General features: G+C 44.7%; 1 protein-coding gene across 1 annotated transcript in view; it reads right to left on the bottom strand.

The window, feature by feature from the left end:
* Positions 1-24,506, bottom strand: part of CPNE2 (copine 2) — an 83,582-nt gene that overhangs the window by 50,199 nt on the left and 8,877 nt on the right. The window contains exon 2 of the mRNA XM_081872452.1: positions 4,378-4,574. Coding sequence (XP_081728578.1) covers positions 4,378-4,545 — 168 coding nt within the window. The 5' untranslated portion in view covers positions 4,546-4,574. The remainder of the gene's footprint in view (positions 1-4,377; positions 4,575-24,506) is intronic.

A 24,506-nucleotide genomic window follows, 5' to 3' on the forward strand; every position in this document is an offset into this window, starting at 1 on the left:
CTCCCATCAGAGGTCAAGGCAATAAACAACTATCTGACTTTTTGAAGACATCCAAAGGCAGCCCTGTTGAGGGAAGTTTTTAATGTTTGATGTTTCATTATATAAAAAGAAAAGAAAAGGTAGCAAGTTGCAAAAACAAACCCACAACCCATTTTTATCCACACACATTTGTGTGTCCTGCCCCATAAAAAGCTGCTTTACACACATCTGCAAAAAAAGTAATAAGAAATTATTGCCTAACAACATTTTTACTGCATTCTTTATAGATTCATAGAACCATCCATGGTATGGAATGCAAAGGAATGTGGAAAAGAGAGAGAGTGAAAAGTTGTGATATTTTCCTTGCAGATCACAAACAAGTGGGATCTGCAACAGAGTTTTGCAATATATTCCCATCTCCTAACAGAAGTGTTTCTGCTCAAAGCACCTCAGAAACTCCATTCCACACCCCATCTTAGTTTTCTATTTTTGTTTTCCAGCTGACACCCAGCTTTCCACTGCTACCAAGCACAGTTATCCCTATGAGGGCTTTGTAGCAGGTAGATGTTTTTTTGTACTTTCAGAAACCTTGGGGGTCCCCACTCAGAAAGCTGTTACCTCCTTCTTGCTCCCTAGTGGGCCAGATTCTGCCCCCAAACCACTATTATCTGACCGATGAAAGGGGACTTTTCAAGCGACACTTAAAAATGCAGCCTCAATTTTGATTTCTTGGTGCCAGCAAGCCTTTCCTACTGGAGACTTTTACATTCAGGAGGGGTCAGTGTCTGTTCTTTGTTTCACATCTTTCTGGAGGCTGCCCAGGTTCTGGTGGGAAGGCTGAAAATATGCCCTCTCCCCCTTTTCCACACCCGCTGCCAGCTCAGACAATCCTCTGACCTCCCTTCAGAATCAGAGCAGCAAGCAACAGCCTGTGTGTCTCACAGACTGCCCATTGAAGACTCCTCTCTCTCACATTCCGCACCACATGTTTTTCTGAAGCAATAGTCCAAAAATAACCCAGGCGAAATAAAAACCACACATCTGAAAAGTTGGCATTACAGAGAGAGAGGGAGGGAGAGAAAGAAACACATACACTTCAGTTCTGATGAAAACCCTGAACAGAGAAGGAGCTCAGAGCAACAGGACAGTGAAAAATGGCACTTCATAATACAAAAAGGAGGAAAGGGAATCTTTTTCATTCAGGAACAAACTTCCTATTACACCAACCTTCACCAGCCTGGTCCCCTCCAGACGTTTTGAACTACAACTCCCGTCAGTCCCAGCCCTGAAACTGCCTATGTTACTAAGCATGGTTTGCCATCCCTGTTTCCTTAGCTCCAAAATCAGTTGCCCCAACCCTTCTCTTACTCCCATCTGCCTTCCTCCCTGCCCTGCAGTCTGAGCCTCGCAATACTGTTCATTGGAAGAACATAATAACATAGGAAGCTGCTTTATACCAAGTCAAATCACTGCGCCAGCCAGCTCAGTATGTCTACAGTGACTAGCAGGAATGGCTCTCCAGGGTCTTTTTCCAGCCCACCTGGAGATGTTGCAGACTGAACCTGGAACCTTCTGCACCTAAAGTCTTCACCATGAAATTGTACCAAGCTGTCCCCTGCAGCTGAAAATAAACATGGAACCACAAATATACTGTATTTGGCTCCCCCTTCAACTCCAGACAATCCGCTTGGTTGCATCAAGCATGAACATAGCAAACTGACATCAGTTAACGAGTTACAGTACTATCTGCTCCTTCACCAAACAGGCACTGTATTTTCTGGTTCTTGGTAAATTCACTATCTCCCCCTTTTACCTTCTCAAAATTTGCTCAGACTAGGTCGGCAGAGTTGCCATTCTTCAGAGTTCACCGCTTCAACATGCTGCGTAAAACACCATATATGCAAAGCACACAACACCCCTCCCCGACCCACCCACCCATCCCAAAATAAAATCCTGGGAACTGTAGTTTAGCCTTTCACAGAGCTACAATTCCCAGCACCCTTAGCAAACTACAGTTCCCATTATTCTTGGGGGGGGGCATGTACTTTAGATATATGATGTGTACACAGCCAAAATAAGTTATGTTCCCTTCCATAGGGGTTGATCAATCTGGTTTTGCATGCATGTAAATGCATACACACGAACATCACAGTGGATTTGCTTTTGTCTTACCACACTGTTTCATCCAAAGGGCAGATACCATTTTGGCAGAAGGAGTGATTGCAGAGTAAATGACTCCAGTGCAGACTACAAGGGGAAAGAGCAGAACCTTCTGGCAGCTTCTGACCATGTAAACAAAGCTGTGTAAACAAGCTTCCAATTCCTTCCTTGAGCAGTTCTACAACACAGTTGTTTTCCTGTGTCCATCTGCCTCTCATCACAACAGAGTTGTTACCCTTCCACCTCCCCCCGTATCATCCAAAGCAACGACGCCGTCCGCTTTGAGAAACCAGGGCTGATTCTTCCTTATGGGCAAAAAATGTTATTCACAAAATAAACCCAAGAGCATGCAAATCCCAGCTGCTGGGCAGTACGATGTGTCTTCTCTCTGAATATATTAGCACAGAAGAGAGGACCCATCTTTTAAGTCAGTGTGTGTGTGTGTGTGTGTGTGTGTGTCCGTACTCCATTTCTCACAGCATGCGGTTTTCTTGTCAAAGAAAGCCAACAGTAGTATCTGTTTGGAGAGTGAACAACTGCTATAGAAAACCTTGCTTAACAGTGGGGCAGTTGGGTAGTTTTAGACTCTGGACTTAATGGGTTGTATCCAAGAAATACTCAGAGCAGGCTGATTAGAATGATTATTTCCCATGGGTCTGCTCTGAGGAGGACTGACACTGGTTAGATCCTAGTGGTTGTCCAGGGATGGAGATGGAGGCAGCAGGGTTCATGCGCAGGCTTGTTGGCCAGTCTGCCCGCAGCCTCCTCCTTTTGGAGGAGCTTGTGGGAAGTTGGCACAAGTCAAGAAGAGGGTGGCGGACAACCTACTGCCGGTAAGCGGAACAGACAACAAGGAATCCCTGCAGAGTGATTGCTGACCGTTGCTCCTTGGGTTAACTGCTTGCTCTTTGGACTTCCTGATAAAGCTATAACAACGTTTTAAGAAGTCTATGAAAGGGAACAATTTGCCAGCAGATTTAATCAAAACAGGCATCTGCAAAGAGGAGATAACAGAAATGTATGACCAAAGCAAGCAGGAGGCCATTGAGGTTTCTGCCCAGAGAATAACTGATTCCTGGGCCACAGATTCACAGACTTTCATAGAATCATAGAACTGTGGAGTTGGAAGGGACCCAAAGAGTCATCTAGACCAACCCCCTGCAATGCAGGAATCACGGCTAGAGAATCCCTAGCCATCCAACCTCTGCTTAAAAACCTCCAATGAAGGAGAGTCCACCACCTTCCACCACACCCAGGACTGCAAGAATCTACTATTTCCAGGGTGAGGGAATCACACAAAAAAGCCAATGGGTCAGCTTACAAATATTGTATTATAACTCGTAACGCTGCTTGAATGGTGGAGAGATTCAACAGTGCTGCACTCCCTCTGTTTCTTCCCCAAGAAAGGGTGTCCTTCAGGGCATCCTAGGCAGCCTCAGAGCAATACCCAGACCTCAAGCCAGATTGTGATGGATAGAGAGAATCCACATCCTCACAAATGGGCAGTTCAGAGAGTGGCGATATAACATATTATCGAGTGAAATGGGAAGTCACAGAAAAATAAGAATTGTAATATATCGTGTTCCGAAGATGTATTATATGAAAACCTAAATTATTATTATTATTATTATTATTATTATTATTATTATTATTATTTAAATAGAGAATCCGTATCCTCCAAGCATGCCTGTAGCTGACCAGCCCTCACCCTTTTGAATGTCTTACCCGGTATTAGGTTTGTAAATGCTTGTATGTGTGTCAAATCTGGTTCTCTATCTAAATGAACTTTAATATTCTTATCATTGCCAGGAGCATATTGCTTCTTGGCCCTTCTCCTCTCCAGCCTCCTTTTCTGCCGCTGATTCTGGACTTCTCTGCCACAGACTCTTCCTGCTAACTAAACCTACTTGCCTCCTCAGCTTCTGACACCACCTCCTCCCAGTCTGCTCCCTCTTCTCTCTCCAACCACTCGGTGTCATCCCACCACCAATCCCCTGGCTCTGAGCCTTTTTCCCTTGGGGGTTCCACAGCCGGTGCCTCCCATCACTCTTCTGCATCCAACCAGTCCATGACAAAATTCTTGTTAACTGATCATCTGTCTCAGCCTCTCCAACACAGAATCCATTATACCACTCTGCCACAACCACCATTTTGTGTTATGCCATGCTCCTGTGGCAGCCATTTTGTAACTCGCACCCACTGGCCATTCCTGACACAGGGCAACATTTTGGGCCTTACCTCTGTCCACTTGCCATTGATTTCCATAAATAAGACACAGAAGGGGTCAGATTTAGAGGTGACATCTCTGTCCAGAAGATTTTGGCCACACACAGACAGTTCGACTTTGCAAACGCAGTACTGGGGCCCCACAGGCACGGAAGGGCTGGAGCTGGATGTGTACGCCATCAGCTCAGGCAGCAACAATTCCCGACAATCTGCAAGGGTAGAAAGGTTTATTAGTACAAGAGGAGGGATGACATTCATAAATTCCCCATAAAAAAGGCATTTGCTACAAGGAGAGGAGCCTTGCTGGTGCTTTGACCACCCATGTAACATAGTGGCCAAACACGTGAGCTAAGTTCAGAGTTCAAATGTCATATTAATCCTGTGTACCCACTCCCTTGCAGATTCCCTCTTCTCAGCTTCAGCTGCCTTCCCCATTGCTTTTAGTTTTAACTTTGTTGTGTTTATGGTTAAGACTGCAACTTGTAACAACTTTATTCTTCCATCAAACTAACAGAGGTGTAGTTTTGGGTCTTTGCTTTATTTTCCTTACTACTGAAAGCTCGAATTAATATCGCTTATGCTTGGCATTTTCATTGTGTCCCCAATTTGGGTCATTGTGAAAATGATACTGAAGTTTTGTTTTTTCTATAATTTCAGAAATTCAACATGAAGTATAATAAAATACAAAATAAAATAAGGTGATGTGTCAAGATGCACATTGATGGAACTCATTTCCAAGTGGGGACCATAAGCCCCTTCAAACAAACATTTAAGACAGGTTTGCTCCAAATTGGTTTCCCTTGGCAAGTATATTTCACTGCTGTTCATTGATCTAGCGATGAGTTATTTCATTCAGTACAATGATACAGTGCCAAGTTGGATGTTGCTATTTATTGCTAATACGTTTTGCTGCTATTTCACTGCTTTTTCTATTGCTCTTAATTCACACATTGCTCTTAATTCCCTATTTCATTGCTTCTCTATTATTTTGAATATTTTTATTGGCTTGCACTATTGCGATTTTTCTGTCTGCGTGATGGAATCTATATGACAGATGCAGAGTCTTCCAGGGGCCATGTGCCACTGGCAGGTGAGGTGAGAGAGAAACAGTGGCTGTTGCCAGAGTCAAAAGTGGCCAGAACAATGGGTGTGACTCTCACAATGACACAGGACGACAAATGTGGCCCTCTAAGCATCTATATCAGGTTCTCAGACCCTTCCCCAAGGCACCCCATCACTGGCTCCACACCTTCCTTGAGTGCTTTGTTCTAACTGGAACATGCCACTGAACTATGATAATGCCTCTAGTACACACACACACACACACACACACACACACACCAGGCTACGTGACCCTTTGGGTTCCTTCCAACTATACAATTCTATAATGCAGTGGAGATAAATGTGTGTAGATACAATTGGCTTTTGCAATGCAGCCAGCTGTACAAAGGTTATGTCCCATCCTTGGCTCCTTCTTGTGCCCAGAAGGTTCCTAATCCCTGGACTGAACAGACTTTCCCGGCCTGGCTGTGCAGCTATCTGGAGAGACAAGTGACCAACCCCAACTGGCACGCTGCTTTCAACATCTCCATCTCTGAAACAAGGGCCACCCAGGTGAACATCCTTGGAACTGCCACTCCCTCCAGCTCAAAACCTTCAGCATCCTCTGCCCAGTTCGGTGGCCCGCATCTGCTTCCCTATGGGAGAGCATTAAAACCTGATTCACAGCCCTCTCTTTTTTAATTCACAAAAGGCATGACTGCCCACGGATGACGGCTCTGCTGTCTCTTCCTGTGGGCAGCTGCTGACAGCTGTGCTCTTCATCCTGTTCAGGGTCAGCCATCTCTCCAAGCTCCCCCGGCCCCAGGCCCTTTCAGCTGCATTTCAATTTCTCTGCCAACAGAGATGTCACATCTTCTTGACAGTTTCAAGTCCTGGGCAGAAGGTGGCAGGCCAGCCATGTCCGTAAGAGAGGCAGAACAACATCAGCCAGGTTAGGAGGGAGGGCTCAATCTGCAGAAAGACGGCTTGCTCTACAGCCACTGCTCCTGAATACAGAGGCATAGCAGCTGGCTGGGAAGAGCTCTGCACATGCTCAGGGGGCCCCTCTACTCCAAGTTGCTTGAAGATGCAGAGAGAATAAATGACACCAGCTACAGAAACAGAATCTCTCTAAGGAGGTTTCCCCCCAAAAGCCATGCTGGTTGGAGCAGATGGAAGCTGTAGTCCAAAACATCTGGAGGGCACCAGGTATTAGGGTGTGTTAATAATAATAATAATAATAATAATAATAATAATAATAATATATTTATACGCCACCCATCTGGCTGTGTTTCCCCAGCCACTCTGGGCAGCTTCCACAGAGACCAAAAATACACTAAAATGTCACACATTAAAAACTTCCCTGAACAGGGCTGCCTTAAGATGTCTGAATGTCAGGTAGTTGTTTATCGCTTTGACATCCAGTGGGAGGGCATTCCACAGGGCGGGTGCCACTACCGAGAAGGCCCTCTGCCTGGTTCCCTGTAACTTGGCTTCTCACAGTGAGGGAACCACCAGAAGGCCCTCGAAGCTGGACCTCAGTATCTGGGCAGAACGATGGGGGTGGAGACGCTCCTTCAGATATACATGCATACATTCCTATGCAGTTCCTATTTCCCGCAGTCTCCATTTTGCCCTGATTTTAAACTTTGAGGTGAAAAGTTGGGAGGGAAAATAATAATAATAATAATAATAATAATAATAATAATAATAATAATAATTCCCTGCCCATCTGGCTAGGTTTCCCCAGCCACTCTGGGCAGCTTACAGCATATCTAAAAACATAATAAAAACATCAAGCATTAAAAACCTCCAGATACAGGGCTACCTCCAGATGTCTTCTAAAAGTTGTGTAATTCTTAATCCCCTTGACACCTGAAGGGAGGGTGTGTGGAACACCCTCCCTTCAAGTGTCAAGGAAATAAACATCTGACTTTTAGAAGACATCTGAAGTTTAGGAAAGTTTTTAATGACTGAGGTTTTACTGTATTTTTAATATTTTGTTGGAAGCCACCCAGAGTGGTTGAGAAAACCTAGCCAGATGGGCGGGGTATAAATATTATTATTATTATTATTATTATTATTATTATTATTATTACTAGGAATTAAGAGTGTGTGGGTGCACAAGCACGTATCAGGTGGTAGATGCATCCTGACTTTACTGAACATGCATCAAGGCCCGTGTACACAGATGAAAACTCTCGCTGCACACAAACATGTACCCCCTCCCAAATAAACTTTCTCTTTGAGTTGCAGCTGCAAATACAATCAGCTGCACCAACCAACCCAAGCATTTCACTAAATATTCTTTATTATTATTGGGGAAGGGGGAAATAGTGATTCATTTGCTAACATGCCCTGCTTTGGAAGCCAGTGCAAAACAGGGGCTTTTAGAGCAAATTACTTTTCAGGTAGCTTTGTTACTCCATTCGCTGCAGCAAAAACAACTAGAGTCTTTTGAATTTCTCTGAAGGACAGGCGGGAGAAATCTTGCAGCCCCTCGTGTGTCATGCTCAGGCAGTAATTGTAGTTGTTTAAATAAGGGTCAGGCTGTTAAAAAAAATCTTTGTTGGCTTAGTTATAGATTAAGGGGTAGTCAATTACACTGAAATGAAACTGCGTGTTAAGAAAAACAATAGTTCTGAAAGACAAAAAAAGACATACAGTGGTACCGCGGGTTAAGAACTTAATTCGTTCTGGAGGTCCATTCTTAACCTGAAACTGTTCTTAACCTGAGGTACCACTTTAGCTAATGCGGCCTCCCACTGCTGCTGCACCACCAGAGCACAATTTCTGTTCTTATCCTGAAGCAAAGTTCTTAACCTGAGGTACTATTTCTGGGTTAGCGGAGTCTGTAACCTGAAGCGTCTGTAACCCGAGGTAGCACTGTACTTCGTTTTTGTAGGAAAGCATCCATACCTCATGTTCATCCCCGTCATGAAACCGAACCACAATTTCAAAAGGGTTTTGGGCAAAGTAGGAGGAGTAGGAGAAAATCTATCATTCAAATGTTGCCCGAGCCACAGATTCCTTTCCAGGAGGTCTAAGAACAGTCATCTTTATTCCCAAGTTTAACATGGAGTTAATACTATCCTGCCTTGCAGAACTGTCATAAAGATTAATAGCACAATCATATGCATGTTTGCTCTGAAGTGTGTCTTACTGCACAGAGTGGAGCTTATGCTTCAGTAAGTATTTAGGACTGTAGTTTAAGATCATGTGTGTTAAGTACTTTGAAACTGACTACATAAATACTAATATACATGAGACAGGTACTATCTCTGTTGTCTTTTCAGCACCTATTCAATACCTTCCTTTTTCAATAAACCTTTTGAAGGGAGATTTTTTTATCCTCACTTATATCTGTATTGGATTTGAAATTGTTTTTATATCTGAAATTGTTATAATTGTTTTTATATATGATTTTTAATATCTGAAATTGTTTTATATTTTTTTGTTAAACTCCTTTGAGATGTTTCACAGGAAGCGATTCATATTATATAAAAATAATAAAACACTAGAAATTAAATGGTGACAATGACACTAATTTAAAAAACACCATTATCTAGTCACCCAGTGATGCATTATCCTTTATTATTTTATAAACGTGCATACAGCTTTTTCAATAAATATCCTTCCTAAGCCAAATATACAGCATACAGTAAAATGCAATTAAAAGACTGCAAAAAATATCAAAACTATATTGTAAAATGTTACTAGAAATCCAAAAGGAACAACCCCAATCTCACCTATAATAAACAAAACCATCTGGAAACTGGGGAGTTCTACAACTCTGATCCAATTACAGTGGTACCTCCAGTTATGAACTTAATCCGTTCCGGAGGTCCATTTGTAACCCGAAACCGCTCATAACATGAGGTACGCTTTCGCTAATGGCGCCTCCCATTGCTGCCACCATGCGACTTCCACTCACATCCCAGGGCAAAGTTTGCAACAAGGGGCATCTACTTCCAGGTTAGCTGAGCTCCTAACTCACAGCGTTTGCAAGGAGGACAGTATGTAACACGAGGTTCCACTGTAGTTGCTAAAGGCAGTGTTAAAGAAGTAGGTCTTTAAGACCTGTTCAAAATCCACAAGTGATGGGGCTAGTCTGATGTCCTCTGGAATCAAATTTCACAACTCTGGGGCCACAGCTCACAAGGCCCTGTATAGACAGCAGTCACAATAGAAGAGCCTGACAATAGAAGAGCCTTGAACAGGTCAATGGCCCACCTGGTTCAGCATCATGTTCTCACACTGGCCAACCAGATCCCTGTGGGTTACCTGTGCCAAGGTTCACATTTGTAAGTATTTATATTTCCTGTTACATGACGGTTTCCAGTTACGTTTACAATTCCATTTTAACTTTGGGTGTTTATATTTTAATGTTTTAGTGGGATTGCTCTGATGGCGGATGTTTTATTTTAATGCCTGTGCTTTGGTAGGCCGATTCTTCATCTTAGCTGCTTGCATGAATTGGGTGTTTCCACATTAGTATAACTACAGCTCTGTTAGAGTAATGGACATCATTTTAATGATGCTATGGTTTCTATACTAGTAAACAAGCATTAAGCAGGAAACCACCCAGGAGGCTCAGAGCTATGCAGAACAATTAGGCTAAATGTGAGTGCCCAAGGAGGAGAGAGGAAGAGGTTGGAGGGAGGGGAATGGAAATCTATCACAACATAGGCCTCAGGCCCTATTATACCAATACCCAAGGCTTAATATCTTGAGCCTTAAGCTGTGAACATGCTATACCTTTAAAGCACATTCTTTCCCTCAAAGAATTCTGGGCACTGTAGTTTGTGAAGGGTTGCTGTGAATTGTAACTCTGTGAGGAGTAAACTATAGCAAACTTACTTTTAAAAGACATCTGAAGGCAGCCTTGTTTAGGCTAATGTTTGATGCTGTATTGTGTTTTTACTACTTGGTTGGAAGCTGCCCAGAGTGGCTGGGGAAACCCGGCTAGAGGGCGGGGTATAAATAAATAATAATAATAATAATAATAATAATAATAATAATAATAATTATACCTATAATTCTTTGAGGGAAAGAAGGTACTTCAAATGTGCTTTAAAGGTGTATACAGTGGTACCTCAGGTTAATAACTTAATTTGTTCTGGAGGTCTGTTCTTAACCTGAAACTGTACTTAACCTGAGGTACCACTTTAGCTAATGGGGCCTCCCGCTGCCACTGCACAATTTCTGGTTAGCGGAGTCTGTAACCTGAAGTGTCTGTAACCTGAGGTACCACTGTATATAAGCAGACATTATGGTTATTTCAGGTTAACTAATGTTTATTTGTTGCACTGCATACATGTTTTGAATTGTTATAATGCAAAATCAGTGGGGTGTGCATGTGGAGAATGCACTTCAAGATCTAGGGCATAGGCAGTCTTAGAGTCCAGCCTCACATTTTTCCATGCTGCAAGGTGTTTTGGTTTGTAAAGAGTGTGACTTGGAGCAAACAAAAACTAGCTATATAGGGAAGTCTACAGGAAGGGGGAAAGTCCTGAGGTCACAGACTTCAGGGTTATTAACCATCCACTTCCCTCCAATTTAGATAAACCTTCAGAACTCTGCTTTTACAGGCCTGTTAAAAAACCTTTAAAAAAGAGAGAAAAAATAAGTCCAGACTAGAATGAAGTGTTTCCACCATCCATTATTATTATTTTTAAATACACTTTTCAAGCAACCAAAGCCTTAAAATAAGCAGGCTTGTTCTATTTATATCATTTTCCCACACCAAAACCAAATTCACAATGGTTGTGTTGGCACCGGCCTTAGCTCTGAAGGGATAGACTAGGAGGGAAGAAAATGCAAGTTAGGTTCAAAGGCCCATCCACTGGGGAAGAAAGAAGCTGAAGTAAATTAAACCTGTGTAAAGTTACGCCAGATCCAAACTCCGCTCAGGAGTGGGGCTACTGCTGGCTGAGATGGCCTAAACCTGGCAGAGGGAAAACAACAACAATAATAATAATTTATTATTTATACCCTGCCCATCTGGCTGTTTCCCCAGCCACTCTGGGCAGCTTTCAACAGAATATTAAAATACAGTAATCTATTAAACATTAAAAGCATCCCTAAACAGGTCTGCCTTCAGATGTTTTCTAAAAGTCTGGTAGTTGTTTTTCTCTTTGACATCTGGTGGGAGGGCGTTCCACAGGGCGGGTGCCACTACCGAGAAGGCCCTCTGCCTGGTTCCCTGTAACTTGGCTTCTCGCAGCGAGGGAACCGCCAGAAGGCCCTTGGCACTGGACCTCAGTGTCCGGGCAGAACGATGGGGGTGGAGGCGCTCCTTCAGGTATACTGAACCAAGGCAGTTTAGGGTTTTAAAGATCAGCACCAACAAGCCTTTAAAATAGTGTTTAAGTTAGAATCATAGCACTGTAGAGTTGGCAGGAACCCCAACCCAGCTGCTGTGCAGGAATCACAGCTAAATAATGCCATTGGCACACCTGCACATTCTGAGCGTTTCTGTAAAAACAGATACTGACATCTTGGCATTTTAAAATCAAGCAGAGCACACAAGCTAGGATAAACCTTCAGGCCCTATGCTCTTGCATCAGGCATTGGACCTGCAAGATGTACACCTGAAACACTACCCCACCCCTTGTTCTTGGAAGCCTTATAAGAAGCTGCTGCAGGAAAGGGACTGTGAGCAACATCATGGGAGGGGTGTTCCTAGGACCACGGTCAAACCGTGAAGCTCCCTTGTTATTTTTGCTACAGGATGCTGCATGTTATTTATGTAATCTTGTTATATTTACAGCACTGAGATCTGTTTTTTTGTGTACTATTAGATTTGCTATTAATTTGCAAATCTTATTATGAAACAGTTACTATGTTCTTGTCCTGCTATTTTTGTGAAACTGTTGCTATGTTATTTTGCGGTGTTATTATGAAATTGCTTTCGTTTGCAATGTACTCCTTTTGTTTTAAGCTGCTTGGAGCACAATTTCTTTTCTGGAAAAGCGCCGTACAAATAAAATGAATGAATGGCTCAACCTGTATGTACCTGCAGGATCAAGTACAGACTGCAGACATTTAGACACTGGCTGCAGAGGAGGCACATCCATAGGCAGTTCACCCTTACACCAGGAGGGTGATAAGGTAGGCATGTGTCACTCCACAACAGCCCCATGAGTACTAGTGCAGGAAACTAGCAATGCAGCCTGAACTATAATGCTGATTGCTCCCAAGCTAGGAGGCCAGTTCCAAATATGGCTGAAACAGAATGTCCACTGGCCTGGCCCAAAGTCATTTTTTCCAGTATGCAGGACGCAGATTCCTAGATCCCTTTCTCTTTCTTCATCTACACTGTTCCATGCTATTCTTGTTACATTTCCACTGGAATTCTGCACATTTCAGCAAGGTCTCCAGTGCCCCCAGACCCGTGGGTTTTGCACCAATACCCACACTCGCTCCTGCATCCATCTGCATTGGGTTTGCTCAGGGGTGCTCAAGGGGCACCCAGATTTCCAGGAACAAGCCACAAGAAGCTTCTGCGCTGCTCCTTCATCATCTTTTTTTAACAACAAGGCAGAGTGTTTTCCCCATTCACAGCTTGACGGGTTCTCCAACTCGCACCTGGTTTTAATGACAGACTTGCAGCTTGCTGGTTTGCCCCTTGCCATTAGTCATGCACATGGCCCCAACCACCCTGCTGCTCTGATGGGAGAAAGATGAGCTCATTGTGTTACTTTATTTAATGTCCTTTCTCTGTAGGCACAATGAGCCAAACTCCGAGTTGCACAAGGCCACTAAGGCTTTAAGCCTTGCAGCATTCTCCAGGGCCAGGCATGGCAAGCCAAGAAGTTTCAAAAGCAGTTTGGGCTCTGTTGTTTGTGGACGGGGGGGCAGAGAGAGAAAGAGAGGTCAGCTTTCAATGTTTGATGTTTTATTGTGGTTTTAATATTCTGTTGGGAGCCGCCCAGACTGGCTGGGGCAACCCAGTCAGAGGGGTGACATATATATAAGAAAATAAGAATGATAATAATAAGCCTCCCTGGGCCATACTAGTGTGAGACCATCGTGCACAAGGAACAAAAACAGCCCCCTCCACAGGCAGCCCAGTGCTGCTATTTTTTTTTTACTTCATTTGTGTTATTTTTGAGCACTATGGAGAAATGCAACCAACCCCATCTGGAGTATATTCTGTGCAGCAACTGATTCAGTGACGCTTCACATGAAGGCCAGCTGTGGAAGTCTTGCTGGGTGCCTGCAAGTCCTCCAGGCGCACTTAAAAATAGCTCTCTGGATGTACGTAGGGAAAACAGGAAGTGCAAAGTCAGACCATCTTCTCCATCAAACCCAGCAGTGCCTTCACCAGAAATAGGTGGGCCACATTTGTCCCTTGGGAAGTTTCTGGGGGCCACATGCTAGAGATGGGAAGGGCCAGAAGCAAAAACGCAGGGAGCAAAGTATAAATATTTTACCTTTGCACAGTAGGCTAATTTCAACACACATACACCCCTCTATCCTAGTGGGATTAGTCTGTCAAACCAGGACCTGGAAGAGGCCAGGGTTCAAATCCCCACGCAGGCATTAAGCTCATTGGGTGACCTTGGGCCAGTCACTGTCTCTCAGCCTAACCTATTTTACAGGGTTGTTGTGAGGATAAAATGAGAGAGCAGAGGAACCATGTACGTCACCTTGGTCTCCTTGGAGGACAAAAAGGTGGCATATATGGTAAATGCAATAAATAAATAACAGCATGTTCAGAGTCTGAGGACACAATACAGCCAATAAAAACCTTCAAAGATGGTACAGAACAGGGTTGGTGAGAGGGTCATGAGCTGGGTGGAGGCAAGGCAGGGGGTGTGGGTCAGGGTGGGTCTTCAGGACTGGATAGAAAAGGCCAGGAAAGCCACACACAGCCCCCCAGGCCTAAGGTTTCACACCTCAGATCCACACACTGCCTGGCAGAGGCTCTCCAGAGTCTCAATGTGCTGATCTATTCCTGCCATTCCCAAAGGGGGCAGTATCACACATGGCAGGGGGGATTACCTAAAGAGTGCTAAGAGGAAGGGAGGCACTGAAAGTGGTGCATTAAGACTGCTGCTAACTGGATTCAAGCCAGAAATTTGGAGACTGGCATCACTTCTTCAAGCCCAAACATCGCATGAAGAATTTACTTGAACAGTGTGGTGTATTTACTAAACATGGCATCTAAGGTTCTTGCTAAATGACTAGCAGACTTTGAAAAACTAGCATCACTGGATCAAGTTTATCAGTTTTGTTGGACTGATTGAATGAAATAATTTTAATTGGATTTTGAATAAATATTGTGAAATTAATTTTTGCTTCTTTTGAATTTTATTGTGCCATTATCTTCCTTAGTGGGTGGTGCAAACCGCTAGTGTGAATAATGTTTTTTATAGGGTGGGGTGGAAGGGTGATGAGTTTGTGGAATCAAGAAGGCAGGGGTGTGAAAAAGTTTAGGAAGCACATTTCTATCCTGCCAATTTATAGTGGGACTTTCTGCATACAAACACCTGCTCTCTTATTGGACTACCATCCCTCCTTATGAGTTACTTGTAGAATCAGGGAAGAATAGACCTTGCCTGGGATATCAGCTCCACCCAAGGCATGATGGATAACAGCAACAACTGGGAAAAGATAGACATAACATTTTACAAGGACAGGAAGAAACACCACAGACAGAATAACTGCCACACACAGGAAGAACAAGGATGTAGTCCGAGTGCTTCACTTGTAGTTCTATAAATCATTTAATGTGTCAACACAAATAGAAGTTATTAATATTGCAGTTGTTGTATAAGGGATTATTATTTTGACCGGAATGTAATTGAAATTAATAAGATTTTGGAATGCAGAAATAAAGAAAACCATCAAATCTAGCAAGCGGGTGGCCACGTAAATTATAAAATTCGGTATTTGAATGATTGGTATTAGCAATTGTATTATAATTTGGTATTGTTATAATGAGGCTATTATTGGATTGTAATTGAAAATTAATAAAAATTATTGTAAAAAGTAAGGACCTTGCCAATTTTGGTACTCTTCTTTTTCCAAGCTGACATTCAGTAACAACAATTCGCTATTAAATTTTTTTAATGAAAAGTCTTCTGTATTTTATTGATTTTTTTTTTTTGTATGCCGTGTTGGCTAATGAAAACATTTTTGTAAGTAGTTTCTCCTAATAAAATGTTAGTTTCACCAATAAATTAATTCTTCTGTACACTTTCCCCTTAACATATGCATTTGGGTTGTAGAAGTGCATTGCAAATTTAGATAAGCACAAATTGGAAAGGATGACAGTGTTCTCATAGAATTGTAGGAAACCAGCAAGCAGGATTCAAACACAAGAGCACTCTACCACAGAATCAGAATAGCAGAATCACAAAACCGTAGAGTTGGAAGGGACTATGAGGATCATTTAGTCCTAACCCCTACAGTGCAGGAATCTTTCACCCATTGTGGGGCTCAAACCCACGACTAAGATTAAGAGTCTCACCCGCTACTGACTGAGCTATCCCAGCTTACATAGCTTTCCAAAACAACCCCGGCTTTATTGTTTTGGAAAACACACATTTGCTAAATTCATCTTTAAATGGATACTAAATTTAATTTCTCCCTCATCCATAGTTCAGGCCAACAATATTCCCCCTACCCAGCAGCACCTGCCAGGTGGGGGGCCAACACCAAACATGTCCCATTTTTAAGGGCCTACAATCCTAACACAAAGGTGGCTTATTCGTGGACTGCAGCTCTTATCAGCCTCAATGAGTATGGCCAATGGTCAGGGATGATGGGAGTTGTAGTCCAAAAACACATAGATGGATGCATGTTCCCCACTCTAGGTTTACAGCACAACTACGTACAGAACCCTGCGAGGGACAAAAAGGACTGAAGTTGTCAGGTGGCAAAGCATCCTGCTACCCTTCATAGATTTTGGCTACAAAACTCCCACCAGCCTCAGCTTTGCCCGCTTGAAATGATGGGAGTTGCAGTCTAAAAGATCGGGAGGCACCTGGATAGGGAAGGTCTACTCTAGAGGAACCAATGGTTAGACTCCATGAGAAGAAGCTTCATATACATGAGAGGGGTTAAGTTCCTACCAGTGGAGATTCTCTAGCAAGAATGAATTGATATCGGTCACTGACCAGAGTGGATTCTCTAGTACAGTGGTACCTTGGTTTACAACCATAATCCGTTCCAGAGGTTCGGTTGTAAACCAAAACAGGTTGTAACCAAAGACACGCTTTCGCCAATGGGGCCTCCCCCCAAAATGGGTTGTAATAAAGAAAATAAGGGTTGTACAGTGGTACCTCGGGTTAAGTACTTAATTCGTTCCGGAGGTCCGTTCTTAACCTGAAACTGTTCTTAACCTGAAGCACCACTTTAGCTAATGGGGCCTCCTGCTGCTGCTGTGCCGCCAGAGCACGATTTCTGTTTTCATCCTGAAGCAAAGTTCTTAACCCGAGGTACTATTTCTGGGTTAGCGGAGTCTGTAACCTGAAGCGTCTGTAACCCGAGGTACCACTGTAATCCAAAAAAAGGGACGTGGTTGTAATCCAAAACGGTTGTAATTCAAAGCGGCTGCAAACCAAGGTACCACTGTATCTTCCGGCAAAGATTTGTCATGTACAATGACATCAAGGAGGACTTTAGCCAGGGCCGTCTTACCCATAGGCACTAGGGGTGCAGGACACCCAGGCGTTGGGCTCTCAGGGGCACCAGGCCAAGAGTCTGGGGCCCAAGAGTTGAGTCCGGGGAAGAGCCCACCCATCAGTCAGAGCACCACAGTGGCCTCTTCTGCTGTGGACGGCTCTGCGCCTTGAGTTTGGGGGCGACCAAGCCAGCGAGACGCTGAGGTGGCCGGCTCTGCCCTCCTGCACGCCTGGGACTGGGCAACCGCACATACTTAAGACAGCCCTGGCTTTAGCAATGCTGTTTCAAAGGGAAGGTGCACAGTTCTCCAAAGCAGTTTTCGAAAGCAACTTAAATACCAAGCATTTTCCACACCATCATCACCAGTGATAAAAACAAAGATGCACCAACAAAAAATAACATCAAATTGCACAGCGGACTCACAGAAAAAGTTCCACAGTGTCCGCTTTGTAGAAAGACAAACCTGTAGACTTAACCAGGGATTTGAACTGAGTCCTTGGTGTCTGCCTCTGGATGGAAGATATGAGGTGGGATATTTTTTAAAAAAAGAAGCCTGAGCTAGCGGGGGTGGGGGGTGGGCAGATCTGGAGACAGAGCAGAGAATCAAAGGGACTCCCAAGTACTCACCTTCAATCTCAATAGACTTCTGCAAGCTAAAGATGGAACACATCGTGATCTTGCATGCGTCTGCAAGCGTGGGGATTCTTTCGGTCAGTTTACGCCGACAAAACGGAAAGAGAATTGGTGGAATGCAAGAGACACCAGGCCTGGCTAACACAAAGCTAAGGAGCCTGGCAGAAAGATAAGAGGAAGGAGACTCGCAGGACAATTCAAAAGGTGCAATTAAAAGAAAAGTGAGTCTCACTGAGTGGAAACGCTGAGTTGCAGAGCTCTAGTAGATAATCACCACTTGCGGGCGGGCAACACAGAGTTTCCAACTGTACTAATAACACACCGTAGGGTTAAAGACAGATTTTTTTTTTTGAGGGGGGGGATATCCAGAAGTCATGTGCTCAGCTGGATCCAGCAGCAATGCAGGGAGGGGGTGCTGAGATATACCTGCAACTACAGTACAATTGCATCTTATGCTCATTTAGCCTGTGTGATCTCAAACTTACATGGTTGAAGGTCGGCCGGTTGAAAATGCACCACTTAAACATAGAAAGACAGAGAGTTTAAAGGCTCTTTTTGTGCCAGATCTTTTTAAGGTTTTTCAGTGCCGAGATTTTAAGCTCCCTGCCTTGCTTGGGGGGGGTAGGGGAACGAGGCCCACTCAGCATTTGGGTCCTGGGAGTACAGGAGAGTTCTTTCTCTCTCCCTTACCTGCTAGCCGCGAGGCTGTTGGATAGACACAATTTCCACGTAGACGGAGAACCCTTGGAACAGAACCCCAACATGAGATGCAACCGTAGTGCACTTGGGGCCAGTTCGCATGACCACCGGCAGGGTCAAATGGAAAGCGTTCCTTGGGCTGCACCACTTCAAGCTGCTGGAGAAGGGCTTGGAAGCAGGATTCCTGCAGGTCAGCGGAAACAAACTTTCCCCAGCCCAAGGAGCTGCATTCCTACCTGGGCAATTTTCAGAAGGCCATGGGCAAGTAGGGGACAGAGCTAGAAGGAAAGGTGGGCAGAGCAACAAATGTTCCTTTTACCTCTACACACATGCCTGTCTTTATCCACCACCCATACAAGCAAGAGGCATGGTCAGAGTTCCAGGACACTTTCCAGCAGGATTTGAAATTCATCAAGCTCTAAATAGAGAGACCCTGGAGAGCCACATTGGGTTTTCCCTGCTGTAGGTGACCAATAGCTTCACCAACTTTGATAGACAATACCTTAAATACATGGATGCACAGGAGAGTACTTGCCCTTTGAAGTCAGTAAGAGCATCACCTTTGGGAAAGAAATTGTGCTTCTAATCAGAGATGCCTTGGGCACTGTCGCACAGTTAGGACTGTGCTATATTCAACTGCCTGGGTTAATATACAAACCTCTGTCAAAGTTTGTATCTTAGTGCCGTAAAGAAAAAAACCCACATGCACACAAAATAAAAAAGGACAAATGAGGACAGAGATTTGTATAAAATTTGCATAAGCTGATTCATATATGTGTAGAACCAAATTTAGAAACAATTGCTATAATTACAGGGCATCTCAGTATCGTATGGGAGGCTGCAACCAGGTGACCTGTGGGTCTGCTTACTTGGTGCTGGTGAAAACTTCAAGGCTCCCACCTACCTTCCCATGGTTTTTTTATCTTTAAATCAGACTAAGACACTCATCTGACAATATATTTTAGAATAGCATGTCCTGCTCACCCAGCTTGAACAAGGAGTGCAAGAAAAGGCACTGACAATCCTCCAAATTAAAAATGAGGGGGTGTTCTCAACTATGTTTTACTCAGAGTAGACCTGATGAATTTATTATGGCTAAGTTAGGTCCATTAAAGTCTACACAGTGCAGAGATAAAACTATGGCACTTGCTCCCAAAGGAGGCAGCGATGGCCACCAACCTAGACAACTTCAAAACAGGATTAGACAAATTCACAGAGGAGAAGGCCGTCAATGACTACAGTGGTATCTCAGAAATAGTACAGTGGTAACCCAGAAATAGTACCTCGGGTTAAGAACTTTGCTTCGTGCTCCAGCGGCACAGTGGCAGCAGCAGGCCCTATTAGCTAAAGTGGTGCTTCAGGTTAAGAACAGTTTCAGGTTAAGAACGGACCTCCAGAACGAATTAAGTACTTAACCCGAGGTACCACTGTACTAACTAGACAGAGGCAGGAGTGCTTCTGATTAATAGTTGCTGGAAGCCGCAAGAGGGGAGTCCTCTTGTGGACAAACCCTGCTTGCTGGTTTCCCAGAAGTATCTGGGTGGCCCCTGTGAGAAATGGACTCGATGGGCCACTGACCTGATCCAGCAGGCTCTTCTTGTGTTAATTTCAAGAGGTCTGGAGAGAGAATTTGACAAATGGGGAGCTACCACTGAAAAGGCCTCACTCTCACATCACACACCCACCCATACCCATACCCATACCTCCGTTGGATGGGGCACATGAGGAACGGCCATAGATGAAGGTTATGAAGCACGTATCCATCTATACCTCCTTCCAGGGTATAAAACACATAAGCCTAAGGCACACCCTGTAGGAAATGACAGCTTCCTGTTATGTCTGAACTCATCCAGAACCTCTGACCATTTCCCATCTCCCGCATGCCATGCTTACAAGCACTTTTGCAAATTCTCTTGCTCAATTTAATATACCACAAGGGAGACAGGTGCTTTCTGCAGTGAGAAGCAACAGCTAGTAAGAGTTTTCCTGGCTCCACTGCCAGCTCACACAAGCCAGCCGCATGTGGACTGCCCTGTTGCTAATTCCTATCTGTGTGCTGGAGAGTTTATTCACAGTTGGGAATAAGGAACTTTCTCATCTAAGAAAAGTGAATCTCTTCTCAGCAGAGAGAGGTGCATTGAGCACACTTACTCGCCTCCAAAGGGATGCTTCCTTTAGCAAAGGTCAGGCAGAGATGATTCGCTAAGGCAAAGATGAGATGCTACATGCAGAGTGGTAACTATTTATAGAGGGGTAGCAAGCACAGTCTTGTGGTGGCAAAAAAGCCCGGTAGATTTGTTCTGGCATGGGCCTGAGGAAGTGGCCTCTAGCCCAGAAAAGGTTATGCCACAATAAATCTCTTGATCTTTAAAGGCTGAAAAGACACTTGGTTGTTTTTTATGAAGATCAAAGGGTTGCCGCCTACTCCCCATCATTGTGTCAAAAGTTTGTGCTTCCCACCCCCAATTCCAAACGGCAACCGGTGATGTGGAGTAAAGGAGCTGCAATGACATCACAGCATGCATTCAAACTGGCTGGACATTTCCACAAGGCAGGGGAGGTAGGAAGGAAGGGACGCAGGGCTGATTGCTTTAGTATCAGGAGCTGCAGAGGATCAGGTTCAGAATGAATCTCTCCCCCAGGTATAAATGAAGATGGTTAAATTAAATGGGGATGGAGGAGAACTAGGCGTTTTGGCTACAGGCGCATGGGACAGCAGTCGAGAGAGGCCAAAGCACTACAAGTCAAGCCACAAGTGCCAAAGACACTTGGAGAGAGATGGTGTACAAGTACACCAATGCTAGATAATATGGCGAACTGGAGTGCTTTGTCTCAAGAGGATGGCATTGATACAGGGAGCATAGTGGAATACTGGTGGAATGGAGAAAGCCAGTGGGACACTGTGATCTCTATAGGAAGGACCTCACACCTCTGATTCCCACAATTAATGCCACTTGCCGATCTCACTGGCAGCTGCAGGTAACCTCCAGAGGTCATTGATCAAGCTGCAGGTGAGAAGAGCTGAAAGTGCCACTTCAAGTTTTACTAGAGGGCACAGAATCAGAATCATGGAGCATCTGCCTCAGTTGTTGACCATGACCCAACCACCAGTCAAGTGGTGAAGAGCTGACGGGTCACACTTAGTTATTGAGCAAAAGATACCTGTGAAGCTCCCTAGTTCTTGGAAGATGGAGCCTTTGCTATCACTGCTTTTGAGAACCCCTGGCAGATGGCCACGCAAGCCCTGCTTAAAAGCCTCAAATGAAGGAGACTCCACCACCTTCCGAGGCAGTCCAGTCCACAAAAAGCTCTTAGCCTCAGAAAGTTCTTCCTAACCTTTAGTTGTTCTCTCCTATCTTGTCATTGGAGGCCACTGGTTCAGGTCCTCCCCAGCAGAAAACAAGCTTGCTTCACATGGTCCGTACAAAAGGGTCTGAGAACAGGAAAAAGAGAGCCCAGCTCATGAAAGCCAGACCAAAGTGAAGAGCTTCGGGTTGTTTCTTAAAGGGATCCATTAAAAAAAGCATCTCCCTCGATTTTCACCCCATCGTCAGCAGGTGATTGGAGCGCGGATGGGAATCTCGTTCTACGGGGATGCTTCTTGGACCGCTCCTTTCCACCTTGCCATTATGCAAGGCAGCAAGCCAAACAAAGCTAATGAGTAAAGCTAATTAAGAACAGCCTCAATCTAAAGCAAGGAGGGAACCCAGCAAAGGCCTTAGGAAGGCCACTTCACAAAACTGCAACAAGGCGCTGCCATAGGGCGGATGCCCAGAGTGAATTTGATGCTCGTTTGGTCAAGGTGAAAAGTGCTGGTGCCAAGGGCTGGCATGCTCAGGCATCTGTCAATGGCCCCACACGCCAGCAGAGGGACCCATTGACCTAAGCCCCCTGGACCAGCTTCTCCTCCTCCTCCCCTTCGAGACTGCAACCTGCTCCCTCTGGCCCAGAGGGGAAGAGCAAGAAAACAGCAGCAGGAGTGTCAAGAAAGAGGGGCAGGCTCACCGTCTGCTTCTTCCTTGGCTCTGCCTAGCAAGCAACAGCTGGCACCAATGGCGGTGGAAGGAATCCTTTGAGGGCACCCTGCCAAAGATCCCCTGGAGCCAGCATTGAAGTCAAAAGAGCTCCAGGTCTACTATAGAGCCAGGACTGGGGTCAGGACTTGCATAAGGGAAAGGGACCTCTAGCCCTCCGCATGTTGCTGGAGGACTACAACTCCCATCATCCCTGAGTCCACTGGCCATGCTTGTGGGGCTAATGGGAGTTGGGAACCCAATAGCATTTGATGAGCACCAGCTCCCCACCCCAATGGGCTAGAACACCGCAGGAGGGCCAGGGAAACCTGGCTCCAAATTTATACTCTGCCATGATGCTCACTAGGTGATTTTGGTCTCAGCCTAACCAACCACCCAGGGATGTTGGGAGGGGAAAGAATGAAGTGGGAGGGGCCAGGCTGCCACAAGCTGCTTGGAGGAAAGATGGGGACACCATTCATATGTGCAAATACATGAAAAATAAATAAAAATAAATATTTTACCTGTGTCATATATTTAGTCATTCTGCATCTTGTTTGTTGGCTTGATGCCAAAACATTGATAAGATACAATGGATATACCAAAGTTACACACTGAAAAGGAAGATCAAGCAGCCAGACCTCCTGGAAGAGGGGTCAACCTTCGATGTTCCTGTCCACAAGGCAGTTTGTGGCAGATGGGACCAGAGAAAGTGGGGAAAGGACACTGACCAGCCAGAGCAGGCTCCAGTCTCTTATTGATGTACGCATTACAGAGACTGTATGTGTATACACAAACACACACACACACACAACACACAAACCCTGGACCCAGCAAGTCTAAGAGATTGCCTCCATCGTTATGTCAGCTCATGACAGTGGAGATTAAGAGACCGCTCCTGGTCATGATTGTAACTGGTGCTTCAAACCCAGGGCCTCAAGGGGATACAGGAGGGCATTACCTGGAAACTCATTGAAGCACAAGTTCTAGAAGGATGTTTACTTGGGCCACTCCCTGTGAACATACAGTGCATGGAGAGGACAAGAGAACCACCTCCCCCAGCCTCTATGAGCCCTACCTCCGAGATCTTCGCATTCAGTGAGACAGGTGAAAGGGGGAATCTACACATACAGGCTCTGCGCGATTCCAGAGGCCCCATTCTTTTGGAGATCCAGTGCACAAGAGGGTCCTGTCACAAGCAACATGCAGATGATGGGGACAGCCCATGCGAGGCTTTGAGGCAGGAGAGTCAGATGGCAGAGTCTTGCAGCAGCAGAATGAATGTTACCACTGCAGACTGGGAAATACAGTTCTCCGATGCTTAAAACAAAACAAAAAATCAGCCATGATTCCCTGAAAGTAAAATAGGAGGGGGGGGGATCCATCCCAGACCTTTGTTGCACTATTTTCTATTTGCAAGGAGTTGGAGGGTTTGTTTGTTTTTTAGCAGACTAGGGAGGAGGTCTTTGTTTTGGACCTGTGGCACAGGGGTGATATTCACAGAGGGGTGTTCACTGATAGTGCTTTAAAAATGTGACCCCCCCCCCCGCTCATCTGCATTCTGAGGTGGTGCAGTCCAGTCTCAAGTGGTGCGGTCAGGACTCTGCCGGCTTATTCCAAAGCATGCCTAGAACAAGGACAGGGTTCTTCCAGAAACAAAGCAAACTTTGACCACAATTCATACTGACTTTTGGTGGGCATGGAAAAAGCAAGCTGGGTTTAAGCAAGGCAATATGGAGTTTTGCAGCAAACGTGTTATCTGCAATGAGCCAATGGGGTGGACCGCAAAATGAAGAGGATGCATGACGATTTATCAAACTTATTGCTATTCCCATCCCAGGAACCTCAAGAAAGATGCCAATGCATTTTAAAATGTATTAAAATATTAACATACAACTAAAATAAATCCTGCTCAGAGCTTAAATGCACAGCCAGGCCTGTCAAACAGCTCAGATTAGTGGGGGGGGGGCAGGAAAAAAGTGTCCTGGCATGGCTCATCTACTCTGATAAAAAGTCTTCTTGAACCTTAAATAATCATTTTAAAATGACTACTAAAGCGCTGCTAATGCTACCAGCCACCCTGGAAGTGAGTTTCAGTTTGCTTACACTTTTCAATGA

Source organism: Podarcis erhardii (genome assembly GCF_964252035.2).
Source record: "Podarcis erhardii genome assembly, chromosome: 7".
Lineage (NCBI taxonomy): Eukaryota > Metazoa > Chordata > Lepidosauria > Squamata > Lacertidae > Podarcis > Podarcis erhardii.